The following is a 25,532-nucleotide window of genomic DNA, read 5'->3' as shown; positions in this document are numbered from 1 at the left end:
AAATAAAAATAAGCTGGAAACAAATGGACAATATTATGATAAAACTACTTCAGAGTGCTTACATCTGAATTTTTCCAGAGTTTGTGGTAATGTATCTTCTTATTCTTATCTTTATGTACATAATTCATCTAACGCAATAATTATTTTCGCCAGACGGTTTCAGCAGGATTCAGAAGTGCTGTACTACTGACTTCTCAAGTTTCGAGCATCCATTTAAAATAAAACGAAATTATCTGCGACAGCATCCCGAGACTTTGATGCATCTCTGCCGTCAGTGTGGAAAACACAACAAAAAATGATTCGTAGCAGTTGCGACAAAGTGAGACAATTTATCACCACCCGCTCGAGGATAACAGTAACAGAGTGCATTCGTTTTGTTTTTGCTCTTTTCTGCGACAGATAACGTAGTGGGGCAGTCCGCTGAGAACATGCGTCGCATCGAAACGTCAGTCGCTGAAGTAGCAGAAAGCGGACGGGCCAGTGCATCATGGTGAGTTCTGCACTACACGTTCCCACTGCCTTTCCTTCCAGTCTGGAGAACTGACACTGTACGAGAATATTTTGGCGATACTGAGACTGTCACACTTAGCAAGAAAGTCTGTTTATGTAATGAAATATTAGTGAATAACATCTAAATGTAGGCAGTCTCCCACTGTTTCCAGTTACATAGAAACCAGCTTTTTTTACACGTTAATTTATTTCTAAGTAATTAATTTAGAGTTGCAATCTGGATAGGTAGGCACTGTAATGATTTCTTTGCTGCAACAATGACTAATGGAATTAGAGATAAAATTTGCCTAGCCGTCTTCTACACGGTCCCCTCACGTTAATGTGACTACCGTCTATGTTCGACGTCAACGTGCAATAACCACTTACAGATGACAGGTGGCAGCACTAGCAGTGGAGGGTATATAAAGCGGCTCTAGTGGACACTGACACAGTGCAGTCGTTGTCGTAATGTAGAAACGGAGTGGTTTGGTTCAAATGGCTCTGAGCTCTATGGGACATAACTTCTGAGGTCATCAGTCGCCTAGAACTTAGAACTACTTAAACCTAACTAACCTAAGGACATCACACACATCCATGCCCGAGGCAGGATTCGAACATGCGACCGTAGCGGTCGCGCATTTCCAGACTGAAGCGCCTAGAACCGCTCGACCACTCCGGCCAGCCGGAGTGATTTATCTGACGTCCAAAAGGATATGATCATTGGCTTTTGGGCCAAGGAGGGAGACAGTTCCGAAACAGTTAAGTTTATATACTGCTCGCGCGCTGCCATGGTTAAAGTGTCTTTCTTTCTTTCTTTTGCTGTGTCGTTTGTCCCACAGATACGCAGGGTCGTCATGGTTAATCGGATGTGGCAGTGTTAGTTGAAGGATTGGCCGGATGCCCTTCCTGCCGCCAACCCGTACACCCCAGGAAGGAATTAGTGTACCCCAACTGTCTGCGACTAGTGTAATCCATGGAATAGAGCAGAAGTGTTCAGAGGTCTGCGAGCCGTGAGGCAGGACGTGGTGACCAACCCGGTATTCACCTATGGGGATGTGGAAAACCGCCTAAAAACCACATCCTGCCTGGCCGGCACACCGGCCCTCGTCGTGAATCCACCAGGCGGATTCGATCCGGGGCCAGCGCGCCTACCCGAGTCCAGGAAGCAGCGCGTTAGCGCGCTCGGCTAACCTGGCGGGTCCATGGTTAAACTATATCGTGCATGCCAAAATGGCGCTATCCAGAACCGGCGCCGAGGCAACTGTGGCGCAGCACATGTAGCACATGACAGGGGTGACCGACGGCTGCGGGGATGCGTACGGGTGAATCGGCGTGCAGTCGTAGACCAACTAACCACCAGCTGAACCGAAGGAAACAGTGGCACCTCATCCACCGTTCAGCAACGTCGCTGCCTATGGGTCTCCGCAGCAGATGCCTGGTTCACACACTCGTGCTGACGTGTTAATCGACGACGAATGCTGGAGTTTGCATACCAGTACTGTAACTGGTCGTCCACTGAGTTTTATGCTCCATCAGAGAGATGGCTAGTGGTGTGTATGTCGTAAAATATATGAATAAAAACACCCTGCATGCGTTATGGTCTGGAGAATGTTTGCGTTGCATTTCCTGAGTGATCTCGTCATTCTGGAAGACTTAATGTTAATGGATCAGCTGCAAAAGGTGATTGTTCAGGCTTCTGACAGATCGTCACATTAACGTGACTGGTCAGTCTTCCAATTCTGGGATATACAGTAAATCAATGTTAGCTGTGATGGGTATGCTCTATTTATCTGACTTCTCAAGTATAAAAAATCGTAATTCCTTGTTCAAATGAGGAGATAAATAATATCATGAGACAATTAAGCTGGAAGACCACTTACTATGTGCGCGTCAAGCCACCGAATCGTATGTGTATCGTGAATAAAACTTCGTACTGTCGTAATAGTCCGCATAACAACACAGACTATACATGCATATTTCAATACCATTCAGAGGTTCTAGATTTTATTACAGGTTTTGCTCTGTCGTTAATCATTACGGTCATGATGATCACAGTCATATAATGTCGACTTCTGATCACAGACCTCCTCTATAGTTTTTTACGCACTTTGATCTTCAGCATGCTTTCCATTGCCAACCATCCGTCCTCCATTAGGTAGTCGTTCGGTCTTGGCTTATCTTTTGAAATCAAGCAAAGAATTTCTTGAATCTATCTAGCATTCATATGCCTGGTTAGACTTTCCGAACACATGATTAACTTTTCATTCCAATATGATCCCTTACCTGTTTGTTTCTTTTCTTGCCTCACCTAGTTCAAATGGCTCTGAGCACTATGGGACTTAACATCTGAGGTCATCAGTCCCCTAGAACTTAGAACTACTTAAACCTAACAAACCTAAGGACATCACACACATCCATGCCAGAGCTAGGATTCGAACCTGTGACCGTAGCGGCCGTGCGGTTCCAGACTGTAGCGCCTAGAACCGCTCGACCACATCGGCCGGCGCCTCACCTAGTACATAAATCCTAACACATTTGTCAACATTGCTCGCAGCCCCCCTTTTTTGAGTGGTTTTAGCATTAAATGTTCATCACACAATAAAAGATTTCGTGACCAGTTGTTTCGGTTGCTGGTGAATCGCCGGGTTGCCGACACCAAGAAAAAGTGGAACAAGGAGATATTCTGAAGATGTACAACGCAGCTCTGTGCTAAAAGGACAGTACTCTCCGACTGCAAACTTTCCATTTCAAACATATATGAATCATCATTTTTAAAATCCTGTTTATCGTGCGCAATAACAATCCATGTCAGTTCTTCTTTTAAGTTTATTTCTTTTCCTGTTAATCAGGTTTTTGTCTTCAGCTGCTCCAAACACAAAAATCTGGTTTCAATTAAGAAATTCTCATCGTTCTAATGAAGTCTAATGCGTTGATATATACACTGTCTGATCGAAAGTATCCGGACCATCCTGTGTACTGCGGAACTGGCTACTAGAGGCGCACCCACCAGTATAAAAGGTGAATTTTGTCAGCACAGAAGCAGCCACAGAAGAATGGGTCGATCTGTAGAGGTCAGTGACCTCGAACGTGGACTAGCCATCATTCTATCTCACACGTCAGCGACATTTCAACCCTTCTAAAGCAGTGCAGGTTGAACTGCTGATGACGTCATTGTGAAGTGGAAATGCGAAGGAACAATCACATCTCAACCGAGCCCAGACGTGTCTCATGTTCTGATGTACAGGGACCGTCGAGTACTGTGGAGGGAAATTGTAAAGAACCGCACGAAGTCAGCGGAGGGAATCACTAGAGTTAAGAAGTACGACCATAGTGCATCTAGCAAAACGACTGTGTGGAGGGAGATAAAAATAATGGGGTACAGTGGTGAAGCAGCTCCTCATAAACCGTTGAGTTGATCTATGGAACATCTAACTACAACTAACTAACAAATTAAGAAAAATAATTATGAAAATTCCGCCTCGATTGCACCAACTACCTAGTGTTTACCTAGGTTTCAGCGTGGGTAACCACGCCTTCTTCAAAACAAACATAAAACAGCTTGCCTAAATAGACATAATCAAAGGCTAAAATCAACACCTACAGCGGCAAGACCCCATAATTATTTTTTTTTTTACAAATACACGGTACATATGTACCAAGTCAATAATATTACTTATCTCAACCCTGTGTGTGCTGCCTCGCCCCAGCCAACGTGCGATGATTACAGGCTCTCCCTATGGGGTCTTGCCGCTATAGGCGCTGATTTTAGCCTTTGACTATGTCTATTTAGGCAAGCTGTTTTGTATTTGTTCTGAAGAAGGCGTGGTTACCCACGCTGAAACCTAGGTAAACACTAGGTAGTTTGTGCAATCGAGGCGGATTTTTCATAGTTATTTCGATGCTTACGATTGCTGACGCGCTGCGATGCTGAAAGTTCTTAAATTAAGGAAAAGTTTTTTCTTTTTCAACTTACATTTTCATTGTTAACCTGTGTTATTCGTTAAGTATACTTCAGTCTCTGCCTTTTCCTACAGTTAATTCAAATGGCTCAAATGGCTCTGAACACTGTGGGACTTAACATCTGAGGCCATCAGCCCCCTAGAACTTAGAACTACTTAAACCTAACTAACCTAAGGACATCACACACATCCATGCCCGAGGCAGGATTCGAACCTGCGACCGGAGCGGTCGCGTGGTTCCAGACTGTAGCGCCTAGAACCGCTCGGCCATACCGACCGGCTACAGTTAATTCCATTACATTGTTTCATCAAGTACCATGGAAGTTCTTTCTTAGCCTCTTAACGCATGATGTATCATCGCGTCTCTTCTTCTTGTGTACAGTATGTCTTCCACGTGTCCCTATCCTCGCCAGTTTGACAAAGAGTTTTCTCGTTTCTTATCTTGTCACCCCACCTAACTTCCAACATCGTTCATAGTATCTGTCTACACATAATAAAGGTGCGACAGTGAAACGGGAAATTTGGCAACTCTAAAATGATATGTTACGTTAGGAATCAGAAAACGGAATTGGTGCCATCTGAACAACAAAGCTCTGCCATCGATCCTAATACCGATGTTCAATCGAGATGTCGCAGTGTGTATTTCGTGCTCATTACAATTTCGCACGCCATGCTCCAGTCCCGTCGACACATACTATCAAAGTGTGGATACAGAACTTCGAGGAAATGGGTGACATGGCGCGAAAGATGATGGTTCAAAGTGCAAAACGCATGTGCACACCGGAGACTGGAAGATGCCTTCCGCCGAAGTCCCAGGCGGTCTGCAAGCAAGCACTGCAATCTGATGTGTTGGATCGCAGTGAACGGTGAAAATTGCATAAGGAACTGCAAAACCACACATACAAAATTCAGAAAGTGCAAAAACTGAATGCGGACGACCTCCCAGAGATACTATTCTTTTGCTGGGAATTGTTGGACCTCATGACGGCATCTCAGGCCTGTTCGGCAATCTGATCTTGAGCTTTTAGGCCAATTCTTATGTGTCAGGCTTTGCTAACAAGCAAAACCTTGGACACTGGTCACGCGAAAATCCCAAAATGATTCATAAAACGCCACTCCAGAGTCAGGGAATTGTAGTGTGGTGCGGCGTATCATCGTTTGGAATCATAGGGCCTTACCTTTTTTTAAAGACGATCGCAGCAACGCTGTTACAGTGAATATAGAATGTTATGTTCACATGTTGCACCATTGCCTAGTGTGACAGCTTGTTGATTTCCCTGTAACTGCAAATATGTGCTTCCAAAAAGTGTGGAACCACACGCCATACCTCGCGGCATTCCATTAAAGCGCTACGGAACATATTTCCCGTCATCTCATCTCAAAAAACGGGTACATTTCCTGGCCTCCAAGATCCTCTGACCTTTTCAGCTTGCGATTTCTGCCTTTGGCGTCATTTGAAATGTCAGATCAGCAACTACATCTACACGATTACTGTTCAATTCTCAATTACACGCCTGACAGAGGCTTCATCGACCACTTTCAAGCTGCTTCTCTACCGTTCAATTCTCAAACAGCGCGTGGAACAAACCAAATCTTAAATCTTTCCGTGTGAGATATGATTTATTTTGTTATGATAATAATTTCTCCCTCCGTAGCTGGGCGCCAACAAAATATTTTCACACTCTGAAGAGAAAGTTGGTGATTGAAATTTCATGAGAAGTTCCTGCCGCAAAAGAAAGAATGCATTTGTTTTCATGACTGCAACCCCAATTCGAGTATCAGATTGTGACACTCTCTCCCGTACTTCGTGATAATACAAAACGAGCTGCGCTTCTTCGAACTTTTTCGTTGTCCTCCGTCAGTTCAATCCGATGTGGATCCGGCACCGCATAGCAGTACTCCAGCAGAGGGCGGACAAACGTAGTGTAAGCAGTCTCTTTAGTACACTTGTTACATTTTCTAAGTCTTTTGCCAATGAATCGCAGTCTTTGTATTGCTTTCCCTACGACATTGCCTATGTGATCGGTCTAATTTAAGTTATTTGTAACTGTAGTCACTAATCCTTTAGTCTAGTTTACACCCTTTAGAGTTGTGTGATTCATCGTCTACATGAAATGTAGCTGATTGTTTTTAGTGCCCATGTGGACGATTTCACGCATTTCATTATTTAGAGTCAATTTGCACATTTTTCGCCACGCAGATATCTTGTCCAAATAATTCTGCAATTCGTCTTGACCATCTGATGACTTTACATGACGGTAAATGACAGCAACATCTGCAAGGAATCTTAGAGAATTGCTCAGATTGTCTCCTAAATCGTTCACGTAAATCAGGAACAACAGAGGCCCTTTAACACTCCCTTGAGGAACGGCAGATATTGCTTCTGTTTTATTCGATGAGTTTCTGTCAATTAGTACGAACTGTGAGCTTTCTGATAGGAAATTACGAATCCAGTCACACAACTGAGACGACACCCACGAAATTTAATTAAAAGTCGCTTGTGAGAAGCGGTGTCAAAAGCGTTCTGGGAATCTAAAAATGTGGAATCCCCTGTTGATAGCACTCACTACTTCGTCAGAATAAAGAGCTAATTGCTCTTCATAAGATCGATATTTTCTGAATTCGTGTTATTCGAGGTGAATTCGTTTTGTTCGAGGTGATTCATGATGTTGGAGCACAGTATATATTCCAAAATCCTACTGCAAATCAACGTTAGTGATATCGGCCTGATATTCAGCGGACTACTTCTGTTTCCTTTCTTGGGTATTAGTATGTTTTGTGCAACTTTCCAGTCTTTGGGTACGGATCTTCCGTTGAGCGAGCGGTCATATATGATACCTAAGTATGGAGCTATTTTATCAGCATACTCTGGAAGGAACCTAACTGGTGTACTGTCTGGAACGGAAGCCTTGTCTCTTCTAAGTGTCTTAAGCTCCTTCGCTCCTTCTAAGTTACTCATGTTGCCAGTTCCACTTCAAATCCTGGAGTATTTACTTTGTCTTCTTTTGTGGAGAATTTAAGGAAAAACAGGTTTAGAAAATCTGTTTTAGTGGCATTGTCATAAAGAACATCACCACTGTTATCGCGCATGAAGATACTGATAGCGTCTTGCCATTGGTGTACTTTACATACGGGCAGAATCTTAGGGTTTTGTGTCAGATTTCGACACAACTTTTAAAATCATCTCGTATTGAAGTTCACACTAAATTTCAAGCTTCTGTAAAACTTCGCCACTCTTCCGGTGTGACGCACCACACACCAACCAAGAACTGAAGGATCAGACTCGGGAGAAAGTTAATCGAATTCCAGTGCCAGTACTGCAAGATCTGTTGAGTAACTTCCGTAGAAGACTCGAAATATGCGTAAAGGGAATTGGAGGCTACCTGCTAGATATCACTTTCATCTGCTGGGCACTTTAAATTGAAAGCATGGCAGATTCATTTTGTATTTCTTTCATATAGCTGTGAATAAATCTGTATCGCTGATGGAGGTTTCAGAATCGCCCGTTTCAGTCAGACGTGCTATACGCAGTGTGTTCATTGTTTATGTGACGACTTTAGAATGAGAATGGAAGCCTCCTTCCCGTAACCTACATAGAATTACACGAGGGAAGATCGGAAAGCAACGCACAATAATTTTATTGCCAAAATGTTTAATAGATAACAAAAAAAAGGAATCGCAAATGAGCTTCATTTGTGCCGTCGTGGTACCTTGTTTGTAAAAGACCGTTTGGTTGGCACATTGCCATCTCGGACTGCTTATTTCACTTCCGCCATCTGTCACAAAGCGTCGATCGGCCAGGAATTTCTAGATTGGACCAAAGAGATGAAAATCCAACGGTGCTAGGTCTGGACTGCATGGTAGATGCTGGGGCACGTCCCACCCAAATTTGGCACTGCTCTTCCGAAAAGGAGCAGCAACATGGGGGCAAGTATGGTCATGACGAAGTTTGACATCGTCAGCATCGTCAGTTGTTGAGTACGTCACGAACGTCGAGACGCAAAACGTCGCGACGCAACTTAACCAAATATTTAATGTAGTCTGAAGCATTCACAGTGGTCCCATTTTTATCGAAATCCATCAATAACACACCATGCATATCCCAGAACACTCTCACAAGCACTTTGTTAGCAGATTGAGCCACTGTCAGTCTTTTTTTTTTTCTTTTTTTTCGTACCGGTGAACCAACATGTTTCCACTCCGAAGAGGCCTGTGACAATTGCTTTCGCGAAAGTTATGACTTTCTGCGGTGTAACGAGTTAAGTGATCCAAGCTTGTCATCATTCGATGGCCCTTGTGGTTGTCTGTCAGGCTCTTAGGCAACCAATATGCGCAAACTTTACGAAATTTCAAAGTGTCATGAACAGTAGCGTACACTCCACCATAGGATATTATGAACTGCTGCGATAACGTTAACAGTTGCAGACACCTGTTGTTTCGGAATTCATGCCAATAACAAGAGCGTCATGTTTGTTTTGTAGTCCAGGCTTCTCTCGCAAGAGCTGCACATGAAAAAAAAGAAGAAAAAAAACTTTTGTGAATCGTTGTGAAATTTCAACATTCCATCTGCAATACCAAGGGAGGAAACAAAATATTGCTTTACTTTCCTATCCTCCCTGGTACAAATATGTGTTTGGTGTGTGTTTTTCTCGTTGCAGAGGCTACGTGTGTTAGCTCTGGTGCTGACGGCGGCATGCGTCGCCGCTCTTGTCCAGATGCCACGACATCCCTGCCGCCGCGGCTGGAACAGCAGTCGGTGCCTCTCCAGTCTGTGTAGGCGGAGGGGCGGCGTGTTCCTGCCCAACATTAGCGGTTGTCGTGGCTGCGGCGCCTGCGTCAAGTTCTTAGGCAAGTCTCCACTCCACTCCAAGTTTAAACGCAGCCAAAACCTCTCAGACAAACAGAAGCTAAACGATGTCAAAGTTAGCGCAAGGAGGGCTATGCGTGAAGCGTTCAGTGAATTCGAAAGTAAAATTCTATGTACCGACTTGACAGAAAATTCTGGGAAGTTCTGGTCTTACGTTAAATCAGTAAGTGGCTCGAAACAGCATATCCAGACACTACGGGATGATGATGGCATTGAAACAGAGGATGACACGCGTAAAGCTGAAATACTAAACACCTTTTTCCAAAGCTGTTTCACAGAGGAAGACCGCACTGCAGTTCCTTCTCTAAATCCTCGCACAAACGAAAAAATGGCTGACATCGAAGTAAGTGTCCAAGGAATAGAAAAGCAACTCAAATCGCTCAATAGAGGAAAGTCCACTGGACCTGACGGGATAACAATTCGATTCTACACAGAGTACGCGAAAGAACTTGCCCCCCTTCTAACAGCCGTGTACCGCAAGTCTCTAGAGGAACGGAGGGTTCCAAATGATTGGAAAAGAGCACAGATAGTCCCAGTCTTCAAGAAGGGTCGTCGAGCAGATGCGCAAAACTATAGACCTATATCTCTGACGTCGATCTGTTGTAGAATTTTAGAACATGTTTTTTGCTCGAGTATCATGTCGTTTTTGGAAACCCAGAATCTACTATGTAGGAATCAACACGGATTCCGGAAACAGCGATCGTGTGAGACCCAACTCGCTTTATTTGTTCATGAGACCCAGAAAATATTAGATACAGGCTCCCAGGTAGATGCTATTTTTCTTGACTTCCGGAAGGCGTTCGATACAGTTCCGCACTGTCGCCTGATAAACAAAGTAAGAGCCTACGGAATATCAGACCAGCTGTGTGGCTGGATTGAAGAGTTTTTAGCAAACAGAACACAGCATGTTGTTATCAATGGAGAGACGTCTACAGACGTTAAAGTAACCTCTGGCGTGCCACAGGGGAGTGTTATGGGACCATTGCTTTTCACAATATATATAAATGACCTAGTAGATAGTGTCGGAAGTTCCATGCGGCTTTTCGCGGATGATGCTGTAGTATACAGAGAAGTTGCAGCATTAGAAAACTGTAGCGAAATGCAGGAAGATCTGCAGCGGATAGGCACTTGGTGTAGGGAGTGGCAACTGTCCCTTAACATAGACAAATGTAATGTATTGCGAATACATAGAAAGAAGGATCCTTTATTGTATGATTATATGATAGCGGAACAAACACTGGTAGCAGTTACTTCTGTAAAATATCTGGGAGTATGCGTGCGGAACGATTTGAAGTGGAATGATCATATAAAATTAATTGTTGGTAAGGCGGGTACCAGGTTGAGATTCATTGGGAGAGTCCTTAGAAAATGTAGTCCATCAACAAAGGAGGTGGCTTACAAAACACTCGTTCGACCTATACTTGAGTATTGCTCATCAGTGTGGGATCCGTACCAGATCGGTCTGACGGAGGAGATAAAGAAGATCCAAAGAAGAGCGGCGCGTTTCGTCACAGGGTTATTTGGTAACCGTGATAGCGTTACGGAGATGTTTAATAAACTCAAGTGGCAGACTCTGCTAGAGAGGCGCTCTGCATCGCGGTGTAGCTTGCTCGCCAGGTTTCGAGAGTGTGCGTTTCTGGATGAGGTATCGAATATATTGCTTCCCCCTACTTATACCTCCCGAGGAGATCACGAATGTAAAATTAGAGAGATTAGAGCACGCACGGAGGCTTTCAGACAGTCGTTCTTCCCGCGAACCATACGCGACTGGAACAGGAAAGGGAGGTAATGACAATGGCACGTAAAGTGCCCTCCGCCACACACCGTTGGGTGGCTTGCGGAGTATAAATGTAGATGTAGATTTTTAGAGTTCCGCTTACTGGAAGTATCAATGTCAAGACAGCTGCCTCATGGGGTACGGGCACTCGCGAGCGCCCATGGCAGGTGCAAGTACAGTCCGATTAAACTTACTTGTTAGTTGGCGTTCGTCGCTTCCCTCTACAGTGTTGCCACACTGTCTGCCACGTACCGCTCGAATACATGGTGGATCACCTAAACTTGCACCGGAAATATCGCGGAAATGGAAAGTGCTATTTATGTGCTGTTTTCTCAGAATGGGCTGGTATCAGGGCTCGTATTGTTAGCCAATTAACGCACAGTAATAGTACTGAGAAAGTATATTTTTTGTGCAAACATACATTATTTAAATGGAACAATGCTTACTAACATTAACAAACTAGAAGTAGGGTAAATTAGAATGTCAGTGTGTTTGTTCCAGGATTCTGGCACGAGTCGTTTACGAGATACCGTATTCCCAAAGGGACCCACATCATCATTTGTACAACGCACGTGCATTTTCTAGTTATGTAGATTCTGACTAGTAACGAAACAATTGACCCTCACATGTTGTGTTCTAAATGACCACCGGCAGCTGCAACACAGGCTTCCAGTCTGGTAAAGAACGACTGCTGCACATTTCCTAGCACTTCAGCGAAGCTGTCCGAGCAGGCTGCAGCAATATGTCGTTGCTTATCACCGGCTGTAGGTGGTATGTTCTTGTAGACAGCGTCTTTCAGCTTTCCCCACAAAAAAATCCGGACAATGGGCTAGCAAGGGTACAGGTCCTCCGCATCCAGTCCAACAAATTCGTGAATACATGCTGTAGTACTTCATGCACAATGGGCTGACAGCAAGGTACCACAGGTTTCTCCTAGGCTGCAGGGGAACGTCTTCTAGCATCCGTAGTTGATGGTCTGTTAGCAGCCAGCGACACTTGTCGGCATTTAGTGTTATGTAGATTCTGACTAGTAACGAAACAATTGACCCTCACATGTTGTGTTCTAAATGACCACCGGCAGCTGCAACACAGGCTTCCAGTCTGGTAAAGAACGACTGCTGCACATTTCCTAGCACTTCAGCGAAGTGTTCCGTCAATGAAAAACAGCAACAAAAATATAATAAACGTGAGCAGTGATTTAGCATACATCAGTATGTGCTCCCGCGTTGACAATATGACACCGTGACTTGCGATTACAGTAGGTACAGGATCAAGGAGATTCGACCGTGGATCAACATAAACGCGTCGAATGGTCGGTTGAATCGAGTTTCTTGTTACACCAGGTCGATGGCTAGGTCCGAGCAAAATGGTGCTCGAAACAAGCGTTATACCTTGGACGCAGGTCGGTGGGGGCAGTATTATGCCATGAGATGCAGTCACCGGAGTTTCGATGGAACCTGTGGTAATAGTCAAACGCACCACGATAGCTGCAGACAACGCGGACAGTGCTGTAGGCGCTCCGCATCCCTTTATGCTTGATGTCTCCCCCGACGGCGATGGCATTCTCCAGGATTACTGCCTGTGTCGTAATACCAGAATCGTACTGCAGTGGTTTCAGGAACATGATACTAAACTCACGTTAATGCTTTGGCAACCAAATTATACTGCTCTGAACCCGGTGAACCACATCGGGCGCCAGCTCCATGTCCACAAACAACTAGTCTGTGAATTACGGGAACTAACTGACTTTTGCGTATAGACATCAGGTACCACATACCGCTGGAATACCTACCAAGTACTTGTCGTTTCATGCTACACATAATCGCTTTTGCACTTCATTTTAAAGGTTGACCAGCACCAAGCAAGTAGCGACAATGTTTTTGCTCATATGTAAACAAAGAGGCGGCCTGTTATGTGTTAATGTATTACAGCACACTAACTATCGCACTTCAATTATGCCATTTCTCTTCAAATGCGAGCCAAAAATTTCATTAAAAGTTCTCCATTTTTTGCTACTTTGCTACTATGCAAAGAAAATGGACGAAAACATCTTTCGAAGCGCTCTCTGCCCGGTAACTAGCAACCAGTGTCGAGTGTTGAAATGATGGTCAGTCGCTCTACCATCAACACAGAGAAGGGACATAGATATTTGTTTTCGACTACACTTGTTCTGATGTGACGTCATCCCTGCTGGCACTATGAGCGCTACGTTTCTCATAGCTCCAGGCCAATATTTTTTTTTTTTAATGCATGTAAGTATGAGGAATTTTTAAGGAGAAGTTGACACAATCTTGCTGTTGCACAGTACTTCACGCCACAGTTGAACGAATGCCATACTACCGCAGTCAATTTGCTAATTACTTACGCAGTGTAATTTATGACTTCCTCTCCCCATTTCGTTGTGGCCCGACGCCTCACGACATCCGTTTTCAGAACGGTACGGTGTAACAGCCTAGTCTTGCCCAGCGAGCGTGAGATGCACTCGAAGAAGTGCAGGCTCCAACTCCAAAACTACCTTTGTTTTCTGCTTTAATCCTCCTTTATTTGTTTCTATTTCCTGTCATGTCCTCATTGTTGGTGGGTCTTGAGCATTTATGGAAGTATAGCCTTACTCAGCACAATCAGGACAATAAAGTTAACTTTATATAACTAAAAACGAAAAAAACATTCTAAAACAAAAAACAATATTCTATACATTTCCTAGCTTGACACAGCGCTCGCCACTGGTGATGAGGACTCCCTGGCCAGTTCTCGGGTTGCGAAACCTGCCCCTCAACCGCCTAAAAATCGTCGTGCCTCCTCTTATCAAAGAAATTATTAATAATAACGCGGACTTGCTAGTCTCCCATCGGGCGCCTCCCCAGGTGGCGGATAGGGGAATGCTCACCAGATATGGTGGGTACTGGGAAATAAAATACCCAGGATGGACCAAAACTAGCGGCTCCTGCCTTGTAGTGTGATACTGGCTTATCAGAGGCTAAAGGAAGAAATCTTGAGAAGAAATAACCACACAGAAGCAACAAAACATCTTGAAGCAATCTCTAGGACTAACAACTCTAGCTGCAACCAGTATGCGGATGCGTTCTAAACAAATTCAAGTCAAGAGGCATGATGGCACAACATTTCAAGAAAATTACCCCAGTGGGTAAGTCTTCGGATGCATCCCTCGTCGTGAAAGGCACGGCGCACGAGTCTCATTCGGATAATGGGGGAGACTCGGCATCATGTATGAGACGAATTGGAGCGTCTTGGTGTATTCCGCGCAATCAAAAACTCAGAACTAAATCAAAACCCTTTCTAGCAGCTTTCAACAAAAACTCACTCACATAAACTGCCAAGCTGAAAACCCTCACCAAAGCCCTACACGAAATTCAGATGCCCATAATTGCCCTACAGGTACCGAGATGAAAAGATTTTTGAATCCGACGGTTACCGATTTTTCATGACTGGAGCTCAAAAACGGATCCTCAATTGAGCTGTGATGCTTGGAACCTCATTTACCGTGAGAACCAAAATCGGTCACAAACTTTGAACCAGTGAATGACAGATTATCCATACTGACAGTCAAATGTGACAGCAAAACCTACGCCCTAGTAAACGTGCATGCCCCTACAAATGAAAAACACAGATCTGACCCAGAAGAAGTGGATAACTTCTGGAACCTACTGGGTGAAAACTATCCAAAATTCCTAAACACCATGTGAAACTCTTTATGGGTGACTACAATGCTCTACTTGGCCGAGAACTAAAATGCAAGAAAATTATAGGAAATTACCCTGCCCATAAGAAAACCAACCAAAACGGCAAAAGATTTGTATCCGTCTGTGAAAATTACAACCTGCAGGTAATGTCGATCCACTTTCGCCATCTACTCAGAAAGCAGACCACTTGGCGATCACCCGTTCGAACCATCGAAAAGTTCCAAATAGACTACGTCGCGATCCCCAGGAGGGACAGTCCTAAAATTATGAATCTTAAAGTAAAGAAAAACATAAATGTGGCTTTAGATCTTTACATGTCCATAATTAAATTCTAACCTATACCCGCAAACACCAGAAAGACCAAGAACAACTTATACGCATTGACAACGACGAACTTCGACAAAGGGTCATGGAGTTCCAAGAAAAGGCAAGACCGAGAGAATGTCGGCTCAAATGGCTCTGAGCACTATGGGATTTAACATCTGAGGTCATGAGTCCATTAGAACTTAGAACTACTTAAACCTAACTAACCTAAGGAAATCACACACATCCATGCCCGAGGCAGGATTCGAACCTGCGACCGCAGCAGTCGCGCGGTTCCGGACTGAAGCGCCTAGAACCGCTCGGCCACCGTGGCCGGCTAGAGATTGACTTCAATACCAAAAACAGAGCGCCTTATAGAGGTTGCCAAAGAAGTTGCAGACATCAAAAGAAGGAAAAAGCATGCCTGGTGGAATGAGACATGCCTGAAAGAAAGGCTCAGTGTATGGATACAATACTACTCAACTACAATGGAAACTGACGGGGAAACTTACAAAATCCAACGTGCCCAAACGGCCAGGGCAATCAGAACGGATAAACGTAAGTACGAAAAATCACTCATTGAAAAGACAGAACAAAATTTTAGGAAGAATGAAACTGCCGTCACTATGCTTTCAGCGAAAGAACGGTACACTAGCGACTTCAAATGAAGAAAATTGTCAGATTCCAGATTCCTGCAGACTACTTTCGAGACCTACTGAACTGTAATAAATCCCCAAATCCCATTGAGACCATAGAACCACTGTTCAGGTGCCGAGAGTCCATACCTCCCGACAAAGATGAAATCAAGCGCCACATTGCCCGTTTCAAAAACAACAAAGCACCTGGAGAAGACTCAGTCGTAGCATAACTGTGGAAATATGCCCCAAAGGAATCACTTGAAATCTTACAAAAACAAATAGAAAAAATTTGGAATGAGGAAACACTGCCCGAAGATTGGAAAACGGTCCTGATCCATTCCTTGCACAAGAAAGACAGCATGAAAGACATTAACAACTACCGAGGAATTTCCCTGCTACATTTAACCTATAAAATTCTCTCACTCGCCATTCTGGAGCGTTTAGAAGACCAAGTCGCACATCAAATAGATGAATACCAAGGGGGCTTCATAAAAAGTCGCTCAACAGCCGATCAGATCTACAACCTCAAAATAATAATCAGATATTATACTCTAAGATCCAAACACTACGTGTCACTATTTGTGGACTTCAAGAAGGCACACGACTCCACAGACCGGGAGGTCCTGCTGAATATCCTAAATGAGTTCGGAGTTGACCTTAAAGTGCAGTTATTAATTAGAGCTTCCCTAACAGACACAAAATCAAACGTAAAATTCCTCGGTTGTCTCTCGGATTCCTTTGATGTCAAAATAGGGGTCAGGCAAGGTAATGACTTGTCTCCAATGCTTTTCAACTGCGCCCTTGAAAAGATCATCAGAACCTGGTGCGAAAGATTAATGGAAACCAGGTATAGCCCGTTGCGAATTGGAACCAAATCGAAGACGATCGAGGTTCGTAGACTGCTCGGTTTTCGCCGATGACATTGCCATTCTGTCAAACGACATACATAGGCTAGAGTACAAATCGAGCTGTTAAAAGGTATCGCTGAAGAAACTGGTCTGCAAATATCATTTGAGAAAAAAAGAAGTCATGACAAACATTAAAGACGCCTCAGCAAGACTCCGTAAGAAATATGGGGTCATCTCCCGGTTAGACACATTCAAGTACCTCGGTGAGGTCATCATGAAAAATGGACTGGACAAGGAAGCGCTTAGGGGACGGATACGCAAACTAGAAACAGATTACCAAACATCCCGCACGATCTACAAGAAGAAATACATTTCCCAGAACACTAAGATACGTCACTACGAAACAGTTTTGAAGCCAGTAGTTTTGTATGCACTCGAAACATTATCCCTAAACGCTGACAAAATACTCATCGAAGAACTGGAGAAAAAAGAAAGCAAAATCATTCGAAGAATCCTGGGATCCAAGTACAAGAAGGGCATCTATTAAAACAGATCCAACAAGGAAGTATACAGCAAAATAGAAAAAATTACAGGCACAATCCGTAAAAGACGGGTACGATTTTATGGTCACCTCAAACGAATGGACGGAAATAGGTTAATCAAAAATAATTTCTCTTTTTTGATTCAAAACCAAAAACTATGATACCATGGTTTAAAAACGCCAAAGAAGACCTCCAGATGCTACATATCAAACCGGAAGATACTTTCGACATTGTCTTCTGAATGAAGATAGTGACAAACGGAATTACCCAAGACGAACAACCGACAAGAAGACACGGTGTCCTTTGGATAGATGAGCGCAAGCAGGCCCACTCACAACGAATGAGGGAAATCTGGGCTCAGCAAAAAGACAGGCTCTGTGCTAAGTTCAACAAGACTTAACGTGCTCCTAGATGGCCCCAACGAATAAATAATAATCATAATAATAAAAAATTTTACAAATTGGTCACGTGCCCGAACTGTAAATTCATTGGCTGGGGCTCTCCGCTGCCACCATCTTTCTTCCATTTTATTTCGTTCCTCACAATGTTCAACTAATGACTGCACAAAGTAAATACATCCTAACAGTTCAGTTTGTATATGAAAAATGGATATATTCAGTTTAGTTACGATTACTACCATTGTATGTCAAAAAGCTGCAGCTGGTGGTTGAAGAAGCAAGCATACGAGGTAGTTTAATTTTTTTGCTTTCCATATTTGTTATTCGGAAACAGTGATGTATGGAGTACGGGGGAGTGAAAGATCTATGACATATTAATGTGTTACTGAAAGAAACAGAGCGGAAATCAAAACTGTAAACATTATACTTGATCTGTTTATTTTCGTGATATTGTAGCTCAGGCATAAAATTTTGCGCGAGTCACAACTGTGTAAACCCACACAAATTCCTCTGTTACTACGTCTGCAGGTACGCAATGTGTGGCAGTACCGGTACTCTGTGCTCAAGCACGGTTCGCTGAGCACAGTTCAGTAGCGGCCATTTTAGAAATGGTACTCAGATCAAAAACTTGCCTCATATTATATAATGTAGAGTGTCGTCATTCTGCACCACTGTACCGGGTGATGGTCATATACGCTAATCATTGAGGGCTAAAGTTGTACTACCGGCTATTATTGTTCAACGAACATTCCAAAAGAAGCAGTATATTTTTTCTTCTTCAGTGTCATTTCATTTTCTCCCTCCTCCATGTGAAACACAGGCAGTGTTACGTTGACAGATATCAGATAACATTATAGTGAGGTAATAGAAAAAGGTAAGTTATAAATAGTCTTGATAGTATTGATGATCAAATTATGTGTGGCCCATGTGGTTGCAACTAGCATCTTCATGAATCATAGCAGCACAGTTTCTACGAATTTATGAATATGATGGAAAGAGTCATAGTGACAGAAATCCAAAGGAGTGGCCTGTAATCTGGGAGGGAAAGGGGGTTCAGTAGGAGAAAAGGTATGAAAGAAACGGGTGTGACACGATCAAGAAAGAAGAGGACATGCCGTGGGAGTAGATGAATTAGACGGGCTGCAAGTGTAACCTCTACGTGAATAGCGTTGGAGGTGCCGTCCAGTGATGCCCCATGTGTGCTCTTATCGAGACAGGTCTGGTGATCACGCAGGCCAAAGGACATGTCGACACTCCACTTTTCGGTTACAACAGCGGTATATCGGCGAGCGTTATCTGACGGAAAAAAAACCTGGAATGCTATTCATGAATGGCAACATAAAAGATCGAAGCATCAGACTGACATACAAATTTGCAGTCAGAATGAATTGGACCGCAAGAGTGCTCCTGCTGTCATACGAAATCGCACCCCCCACCATGACTCCAGGTGTGCCCAGCACGCACACAGGTTGGCTGCAAGTGCTCATCTGGCTTCCTTCTAACCAACACATGGCCATCACTGGCGCCTAGGCAGAACCAGCTTTTATTAGAAAAAACAACAGACCTCCACTCTGCGCTGCAATGAGCTCTCGCTTCACATCACTGAAGTCACAAGTGGTGTTGGTTTGGGGTCAGTGGAGTGCACTCTACAGGGCTTCTGGCTCGGAGCTGCACCGATTTGTAACACTTAGTTGTGTCACTGTGGAGCCAACTACTACTTAAATTGCTCCTGAAAATGTACTACTTTGCCATACATCCATATCCCAAACACGATTGTCAGCCGCAGCTGTCCGGAGCTCAGTCTTCCTACGATCGTACCTTCTTGTGGCCATCGCTGCCAGCAGTCACTGTACAGTGGCTACATTCCTACGAAGGCAGAAGCTCTCCTTCTGTAAAGTTTGGAAAGTAGGAGACGAGGTACTGGCAGAGGTAAAGCTGTGAGGACGGGGCGTGAGTCGTGCTTGGATAGCTCAGTTGGTAGATCACTTGCCTGCGAAAGGCAAAGGTCCCGAGTTCGAGTCTCGGTCCGGCACACAGTTTTAATCTGCCAGGAAGTTTCAATGTCGTCTTTGTCACCTTAAAGGCATTCTTGACTAACATCAATTCAGGAATTTGAAGCCATTTTGACTATTTTTCGACCGTGACTGTCTCAAGAAATATGTAAAGGTTTTTTTTAATATTACCGCTACCAGTCTCAAACTTTGCCAATTACTGTATTACTTTTTTATTTAGCGACATGTTTTGAGGATTATACCTTATCTTCAGCCTAAATACCATTACAAAAACAACTTATAAGGTCATGCTGATGTTACATAGTCTTCTCGTAAATGCTTTTTCTCTTCTTTCACAGGATGACCACAGAATTTACGAAAAGACTATGTAACATCAGTATGACCTTATTGTAGAGTTGTTTTTGTAATGCCATTTAGCCTGAAGATGAGGTTTAATTCTCGAAACATGTCGCTAAATAAATAAGTGATACAATAGTTGACAAAGTTTCTGACGGGTAGCGGTAATTTAAAAAAACCTTTACATATTAAATATCATTTCACGTCGTCCAAGATCAAAGGTAACTAGCGCCCACGACCGTTACAGCGTGTATTTAAAGCCAGCCTGATATGCATCCCCACAGTGACGGTAATAGCTCCACTCACATGCGACTTGCGCGAAATTTGAGTAGACGTCATCTTTCAGATGTAAAAACAGGCCTACATTCTTTCGTTTATGTTGCACAACTCCTGCTTGGTGTTGAGATTTTTTTACCTTCTATGTAGATAGATTTATTTACGAGGAAGATTTTTGCATATCTTTCAGCTGCTACCGCTAATATGCTGGTGCAGACTGCTAGTTAGAATAACAAATATAAGAATGTAGTCGTTTTTAATACAGAGGGTTTTGTTTAAATTTATATAATTGTGGATATTTATAGCTGATTGCAGTTTTTCAGTTACACTTGGAGAGTTATGTCTCTGATCACATGGACAGATGTGGGGAGAGTGAAGGGAAGGTAGATGTGTTTGAGTTTGGCAAGTTGTAATAAGGGGAGCTCGAAACTTTCTGGACAGAACTGAAAGCAAATGTCTCCTTGCAGATATGACTGCTTCAGTGGAAGATTATGTGTCAGGTGTGTAGAATATTTTAGGTCAGTGGGGTAATATGTAAGAGATAAAGTGTGGTAAAAAAGTATGCTTGATTACGAGAATCTAGGAGAGTGAAAAGCGTCGCGCAGCGTTCAAAACAAAAAGCTGAAGCAGATTTGTTCCATGTTTCAACGAATAGGCATGCAATCTTAGCACAAGTGCATCAACTGGTGTTCGTTGTAAACATTAAAATGTGTTTATGACTAGTCAGAATACGTTCGGAACAGATCAGAAACTGTTGGTGATGTCACGTTTCTCTTGCTGTTTGTGCTCCTTTATTGCACTGAAAGTATTTTACTGTAAGCAAAAAAGGCACTGCGAAGGAAAGACAAGGTCATCTGTCTTGTTTACACCCGAGAATTCGAGAAGAGGTCTACCAGCGTCACAAGTCGAAGGTGTCGTCTGATACGTGAGTAAATGTTTGCTGATATGACTGCGAAGTTGCTGTAGCGGCCCTCAGGAATCTAGGCGGGTCAAAGTTATCTCTCCAAATCACAGCACTGCCAGCTAGTGATAACTTCAAATGTTGGCAAAAATTCCGAAGATGTAGTAGATATCTCTATTTTTAGTCTGGAATATAGTGGAGTGCTTACCAAAAGAACATTCTTGCTGGTCGTTATGTAAAAACTAGAAGGAGGTCCCAAGAAAAAAAAAAATTTACTTCAGTCTGTGAAGAAAGAACACTAACATATTTGGACTGAAAAAAATCTATGAACATATCCAAATTTATAGGTGAATGCGATAGGAATGTTATTGTGAAAAAATAAAATTGTTAAGTGATAAAAAATAAAATACCGTGAGAGGTGTGAAATTGCTTCTCGTTTGTAACGAAAAATTTCGCAGGTAATGAACTTGCTTTCTGTTGGACCTTATAGACAGTGGTCAAGTTGTTAAGGAAACCATACATTTAATTTTAGCGACATCTGCGACATTATTGTATCATGCCACGTAAGAATGCAGGTTATTTACGAAAGGTTCCGTGCGCGACAACGTCGGTGGACCTACACGCCACCAGAAAGATTTGTGTTTCGACTGCTCGCCTTAAAAGGATCGAGAATATTCCTTACCTCACGAAGCGATTATATTGTCAGCTGTTAAAGGCTCTTCATAACTGTACTAATTACCCAAAACAACGATGAACATTAGAAGAGATACAGTAACCATTACAGGACAAGTTAGGCAATGGTATCGAGACTTTAAAAGTGACTGTATAAATGAAGAGCTAAGTGTCACGTCTAGCATCTAAATCTATGAAGCTAAATAATTCAAACAGTGGTCGAAGGGTAGAAAATTTTTGTGACTAGGAAAAAAGCGCAAAGGAAGCCCCGTAGGGTTCTATTTTGCGTACGTTCCTATTCCTTATACATGTGAATGAGCATCCATTTAACATTCAACAACCAGAATTGGTAGTTTCAGGAGATGATACTAGGTTTACAAGAATTCCATTAGAGTGAAAGCAACGGAAGAGATTGTAAATTAAATTTTCCAAAGAATTGTTAGCCATTATTATTATGGCCCAGTATTAATACTGTAGGTGGATGAGAAACGAGTTCAGTTTGTAAGAACGAAAATCTTTGGTCATTTCTCCAATAACATAAAATGTCTGACAGTTAGAAGAGGAAATTTGAAATCTAATGTAAAATAATTTCTCCTGGATTACTACTCTTATTCTATGGACGAGTTTCTACGTAAAAGTAATAACCTGTAAACAAAAAATTGAAAAGAGACTTTTTTAAATACTGTTGCACGGGAAGGACTAAAAAACTACTGTATTCTGTAATGTTAACACTAATGATGTATCCATACCCTGTAAACAGATATTTCGAAAAATTAATAGTACAAATGATCTGTGTACCATGTAACTGTCTAACTAATGTGAAAAAATTAACTTTCAATTCATATTCTTATCATTTCTACACTACTGGCCATTAAAATTGCTACACGAAGAAGAAATACAGATGATAAACGGGTATTCATTGGACAAATATATTATACTAGAACTGACATGTGATTACATTTTCATGCAATTTGGTGCATAGATCCTGAGAAATCAGCACCCAGAACAACCACCTCTGGCCGTAATAACGGCCTTCATACGCCTGGCCATTTAGTCAAACAGAGCTTGGATGGCGTGTATAGGTACAGCTGCCCATGCAGCTTCAATGCGATACCATAGCTCATCAAGAGTAGTGACTGGCGTATTGTGACGAGCCACTTGCTCGGCCACCATTGTCCAGACGTTTTCAGTGGGTGAGAGATCTGGAGAATGTGCTGGCCAGGGCAGCAATCGAACATTTTCTGTATCCAGAAAGGCCCATACATGACCTGCAACATACGGTCGTGCATTATCCTGCTGAAATGTACGGTTTCGCAGGGATCGAAAGAAGGGTAGAGCCACGGGTCGTAACACACCTGAAATGTAACAGTCCACTCTTCATAGTGCCGTCAATGTGAACAAGAGGTGACCGAGAAGTGTAATCAATGGCCGGGTGATACGCCAGTATGGCGATGACGAATACACGCTTCCAATGTGCGTTCACCGCGATGTCGCCAAACACGGATGCTACCATCATGATGCTGTAAGCAGAACCTGGATTCATCCGAAAAAATACGTTTTGCCATTCGTGCACCCAGGTGCGTCGTTGAGTACACCATCGCAGGCGCTTCTGTTTGTGATGCAGCGGCAAGGGTAACCGCAGCCATGATCTCAGAGCTGATAGTCCATGCTGCTGCAAACGTCGTCGAAGTGTTCGTGCAGATGGTTGTTGTCTTGCAAACGTTCCCATTTGTTGAGTCAGGGATCGAGACGTGGCTGCACGATCCGTGACAGCCATGCGGATGCCTGTCATCTCGACTGCTAGTGATACGAGGCCGTTGGGATCCAGCACGGCGTTCCGTATTACCCTCCTGAACCCACCGATTCCATATTCTGCTAACAGTCATTGGATCTCGACCAACGTGAGCAGCAATGTCGTGATACGATAAACCGCATTTCTTCTCCTTACATGAGCCATCAGAACAACTTTTCACTAGGCAACGCCGGTCAACTGCTGTTTGTGTATGAGAAATCGGTTGGAAACTTTCCTCATGTCAGCACGTTGTTGGTGTCGCACCGGCGCCAGCCTTCTGTGGTTGCTCTGAAAAGCTAATCATTTGCATATCACAGCATCTGCTTCCTGTCGGTTAAATTTCGCGTTTGTAGCACCTCATCTTCGTGGTGTAGCAATTTTAATGGCCAGTAGTGTATATTAATCGTTGTGGAAGACCTATTTCCCACAGTTTAAGGGCAATTTTTTTTATTTTTTTGGGAAGTCAAGACATGAACAATTTCGGAGGATATGAAGGGTCAATTTCTTTTGTGGCGAATTTTGTTCTTTCAACGTACTTTGTTCGTTTCGTGGTATGAGGAGCACATTTCACTTTGCGTAAAATCTGCATCTATACATATGCCTCACTGCAAACTTTCCCATGACACTATTATTCGCGAAGTAAAATGGCTCTGAGCGCTATGGGACTTAACTTCTGAGGTCATCAGTCGCCTAGAACTTAGAACTACTTAAACCTGACTAACCTAAGGACATCACACACATCCATGCCCGAGGCAGGATTCGAACCTGCGACCGTAGCGGTCTCGCGGTTCCAGACTGTAGCGCCTAGAACCGCTCGGCCACCCGGGCCGACTAGGATGTTACAGACAATGACATGTGTGCAGAACCGCTGTTGTTTTATTTGTGTTTCCCTCGCATCCCACTTGTTGTAGGTCTGGGCGAGTCCTGCGCTGAACGAGGAAACTCAATTACATTTCCGCAGCTCGTGTGCAGCAGACGCCTACAATGCGACCCGGAGACCAAGAAATGCGTTCCTCTTTCTGTCTCTACCGCTGCCAGAAACTCTACGGTACCACCAATGAAGGTAAAACCGTAATCTCAAGTGATCAGGTAGTTTCAATCGGCACACAGTTGGCAGTTCTCTATATTTGAGTGTCTCTTCTTGCAGATCAAACCCAGATGTGGAAGGCGGAGGACGTGCTTCAGATGCTTCTGCCAGAGATCCCGATGGCCAAAACTTAATCTGTCTAATTCCACCCTCCACAGGCAGTACCGTTAACATAAGCACAAGTGTTTACTTTCTCGATCGTTCTCTAAACATTCAATGAGTCGGCTTTTTAGAGGCCAATCATCGAAATTTGACGCATCTACAGCCTTCCTATAAGAAAAAAGGTTGTTGATACAGAGTTGAGGATATCTGCCACCTTTAATTTTCTTTGGCCAATGATATGCAGATTTACTGACATTTATATCGTTCTACATTAGACTGCTAAGTGGAAATAAAGCTTTAGTTTCGCCACTACTAAAACGATGCATTTCGATATGTTACTATTTTAGTGATACGTCCCTTCGCAATAAATCGAAAATATTAATATAACACTGACTAATTAGCATTTTTATTGTGAGAAGTGTGATGTCATCAAATAAACTGACACAGAAATAAATGCTTATGCGTGAGGGGTAATGTTATGAAAACATAATTATTCAAGTGGTACAAATGGCTCTGAGCACTATGGGACTTAACTTTTGAGGTCATCAGTCCCCTAGAACTTAGAACTACTTAAACCTGACTAACCTAAGGATATCACACACATCCATGCCCGAGGCAGGATTCGAACCTGCGACCGTAGCGGTCGCGCGGTTCCGGACTGTAGCGCCTAGAACCACTCCGGCCGGCCACATAATTATTGCGTTGGTACATAAGTTCGAAGCGCTTTTCCAACATACACACACACACACACACACACACACACACACACACACGCAACAGAGACTTAAGTCATAGATAATATATTCTACTTAACTATTTACAACAGCCTGCC

The 25,532-nt window shown here is 43.3% G+C and overlaps 1 protein-coding gene across 1 annotated transcript; it reads left to right on the top strand.

Moving 5' to 3' along the window:
* The first annotated feature begins 397 nt into the window (after nucleotides 1-397).
* Nucleotides 398-25,018, top strand: LOC124596210. The gene is made up of 4 exons (XM_047135265.1): nucleotides 398-490; nucleotides 9,107-9,296; nucleotides 24,423-24,574; nucleotides 24,659-25,018. The coding sequence occupies exons 1-4, from the start codon at nucleotides 488-490 to the stop codon at nucleotides 24,767-24,769; spliced, it is 456 nt and encodes a 151-aa protein (XP_046991221.1). The 5' UTR covers nucleotides 398-487; the 3' UTR covers nucleotides 24,770-25,018.
* Nucleotides 25,019-25,532: the final 514 nt, after the last annotated feature.

The sequence above is a fragment of the Schistocerca americana genome, chromosome 2 (genome assembly GCF_021461395.2).
Source record: "Schistocerca americana isolate TAMUIC-IGC-003095 chromosome 2, iqSchAmer2.1, whole genome shotgun sequence".
NCBI classification, from domain to species: Eukaryota; Metazoa; Arthropoda; class Insecta; order Orthoptera; family Acrididae; genus Schistocerca; species Schistocerca americana.
This window is presented reverse-complemented; position numbering and strand designations above follow the sequence as displayed.